This window comes from Pygoscelis adeliae, unplaced genomic scaffold (genome assembly GCF_000699105.1).
Source record: "Pygoscelis adeliae isolate BGI_AS28 unplaced genomic scaffold, ASM69910v1 Scaffold103, whole genome shotgun sequence".
Taxonomy (NCBI): domain Eukaryota; kingdom Metazoa; phylum Chordata; class Aves; order Sphenisciformes; family Spheniscidae; genus Pygoscelis; species Pygoscelis adeliae.
The window spans coordinates 982,809-985,274 of record NW_008824723.1 but is presented as its reverse complement, the minus strand read 5'-3'; the positions used below and the strand labels follow the sequence as shown (position 1 = coordinate 985,274).

Below are 2,466 nucleotides of genomic sequence, written 5' to 3'. Positions count from 1 at the left end.
CTAGAACTTGAAGACAATGGGTCCACCCACACAGCCCTCTCAAAGCAGTTAACCTCAGTCTGTCAATAGTCCTTCTCCAGAACCTTTTTTAGGGGTGGGGAGCTGTGAAAGGAGGGTGCTTTTCTCAGTCTGTCACTTCCTCTTTCTCCCCTTACAGGCAGTCAGACATGGTAACACTTCATATAGTAGTCATTCCATTCTTGAAAAGAAATTAAGTATGAAACATCACAAGAAGTTGAGACTTTTCTCTAGTCTCACATAATCTCTTTTTAACTGGCATGGCTTGAGCATCTTTAATTTGACATATGGGGAGTTTTCTGTCTATGCCGGTTTAATGCTAATAAGTCAAATTCTCTGATCTCTTCCTGTAAGAGAGGATTTCTGAGTTGTCAAACGCAGCAGAAACCTTCCAGAGGCACCCATGGTCCCAGTCAGGCATTCCCAGTATTGAATCGGTTTAGATAGGTTGGATATTCAGTCTTCAGATTCAAGATCCTTGAATCCATTTGTCTTTGAGATGCTTGTGCCCGAGAATAGATAAAATTCTTTATGCCTCTCAGTCTGCCTTAAAAAAGAGGAAGCCTCTTCTCTTCAGCCCTGGTCATCTTAATCTCTTCTTCCACATCTGATAAAGACTTAGAACGGATGCTCCGTTCTGATAGTGCAACAGTGAGGATTATTTGGGTTCAGGGAGGCCATTCCTAAAAAATGCACCCTTCTCTCATCTAGTATAATGTTTTATATATAGTTTTAGCATGAGAAGGGATTTATTTATGTTATCTCAGGGTTTATGGGCTTTTGTGACTTAACTTTTAAAGCTTAAATTAAAAGGGACTTGATTTCTTTGTTTTCTACTTCTACCTTTAGCTTTAACGAAAAAATACCTCCTATTCAGAGTGACTGTGCAAGTCAGTCAGGAGCAAGCTCTACTGCATGAAGAGATAGACTTTAACAAGTAATTATTCAGAGTGCAGAAAATAACATTTCCAGCTTTTATTTGTGGCTTTTCAGGAACTGTCTCCTCTTTCTAACTGTTGAAACCACTGTTGATACAGATCCATACGGTCTCTCTAGCCTACTCTCTATTTTGGATGCATAAGGACGTGTTTGAAGCTAATGGGTATAGAAAGACATTGTGATGGTGGTAGCACATGTATTTGCTAAATATTACTAACAATTGTATGTATCTGCAAATTCTTTATTCTTTTCATGAAGAGATAAATAGGGTTCTTCAGCTTAGATTCATGCTGACTGCTAGTTTGTCTTTTTTTCTTATTAGGAAATGAAGAAAGAAATTGCAGCCTTCAGTTATGCTCAGTGATACTTGATTTCAGCGTACTTGACTTCTACTCCGTAATGTTTTCTTTTCACTGCATGCTGTTACCTGTGCATAATTCAATAAAGATTACTTCTACATATATATTTATACATATATTAAACAAATATATCTTAAAATTTATTAAGAAAGCTCAAATAAAGTCCTTTAACTGCTTTTATTTGATATTTTCGTCCTCTCTATATATATTTTTATGTGACATACTGCTGTGATTGCCTTTGGAACACTGCAGATCTGAACATCTCCCAGATAATTTCAGTACCTCTCTTTAAAAGAAAACGATCGAAAACTTGATAAAACTTCTATCATTGTTTTCCAGCTTGTTGGGAATACATTTTTCTGAAGTAGTCTGTGGTGCTGTATAGTCCATTGCATATTACGTAAAGGTTTTAAACCAAATCTCATTTTGGTATATGAAAAGTAAATCCTTTAGAAACCTCTTAATGCAGTTCAGAGGAATTTTTTTTTTATTACCTCATAGCACCTCAAGTGGCTTTCATAGAATTAACAAAATAAAGAAATTATTTTAAATTATGTGGGAGAAAAACTCTTTCCACAAACGTAAGAACTTTTGCTGTGGCGTATTTTTGCCTGTAAAAAAACCTAACTTGAAACAAAGCAAGATTTACTACTGTAACTTTCTAAGGTAAAGTTTAGTGTTGCTTGTAATAATGACAATCTTCTTGATACTGGAGAATTGCGTTTTAACATAAATTGTTAGTTGCAGGTCAGGTGGCTTGTAGTTGAATTAAATTGTAAATAGTTTTCTAGTTACCTGGAGAGAATGATATGTGTTTATTACATAAAAGTGAATATATTGTTGGTGATAAATATATTTAAAAGCAAAGCAATACCCCGTTTTGAAGAGGTATGCCTCTTCAAACCAGCAGAGAAAATGTCTCTCGGTTAATTTGACAGTTATTTTTAAAAAAACTGAGGATAGGCAAAGTTTAGTTTTATGAGAATAAAATTTTATATCAGTTGCAATAAAATATGTGGCACGATACATTGCTGTTGTGTTATGTCACCTCGCATACACATCTGGTGATACTGAATGCCTAACTGTGCAATCCCTCTGTGTGTGTTTGGTTTCTTGTGTATGTTTTAGTTTTCTTTTTTTGTTTCTTTCT

General features: G+C 35.2%; 1 protein-coding gene across 1 annotated transcript in view; it reads left to right on the top strand.

Annotated features, from left to right (window-relative positions):
• Nucleotides 1-2,261, top strand: part of ATAD2 (ATPase family, AAA domain containing 2) — a 34,518-nt gene extending 32,257 nt beyond the window's left edge. The window contains 1 exon segment of the mRNA XM_009323337.1: nucleotides 1,280-2,261. Coding sequence (XP_009321612.1) covers nucleotides 1,280-1,321 — 42 coding nt within the window. The 3' untranslated portion in view covers nucleotides 1,322-2,261.
• The last annotated feature ends 205 nt before the right edge of the window (nucleotides 2,262-2,466 follow it).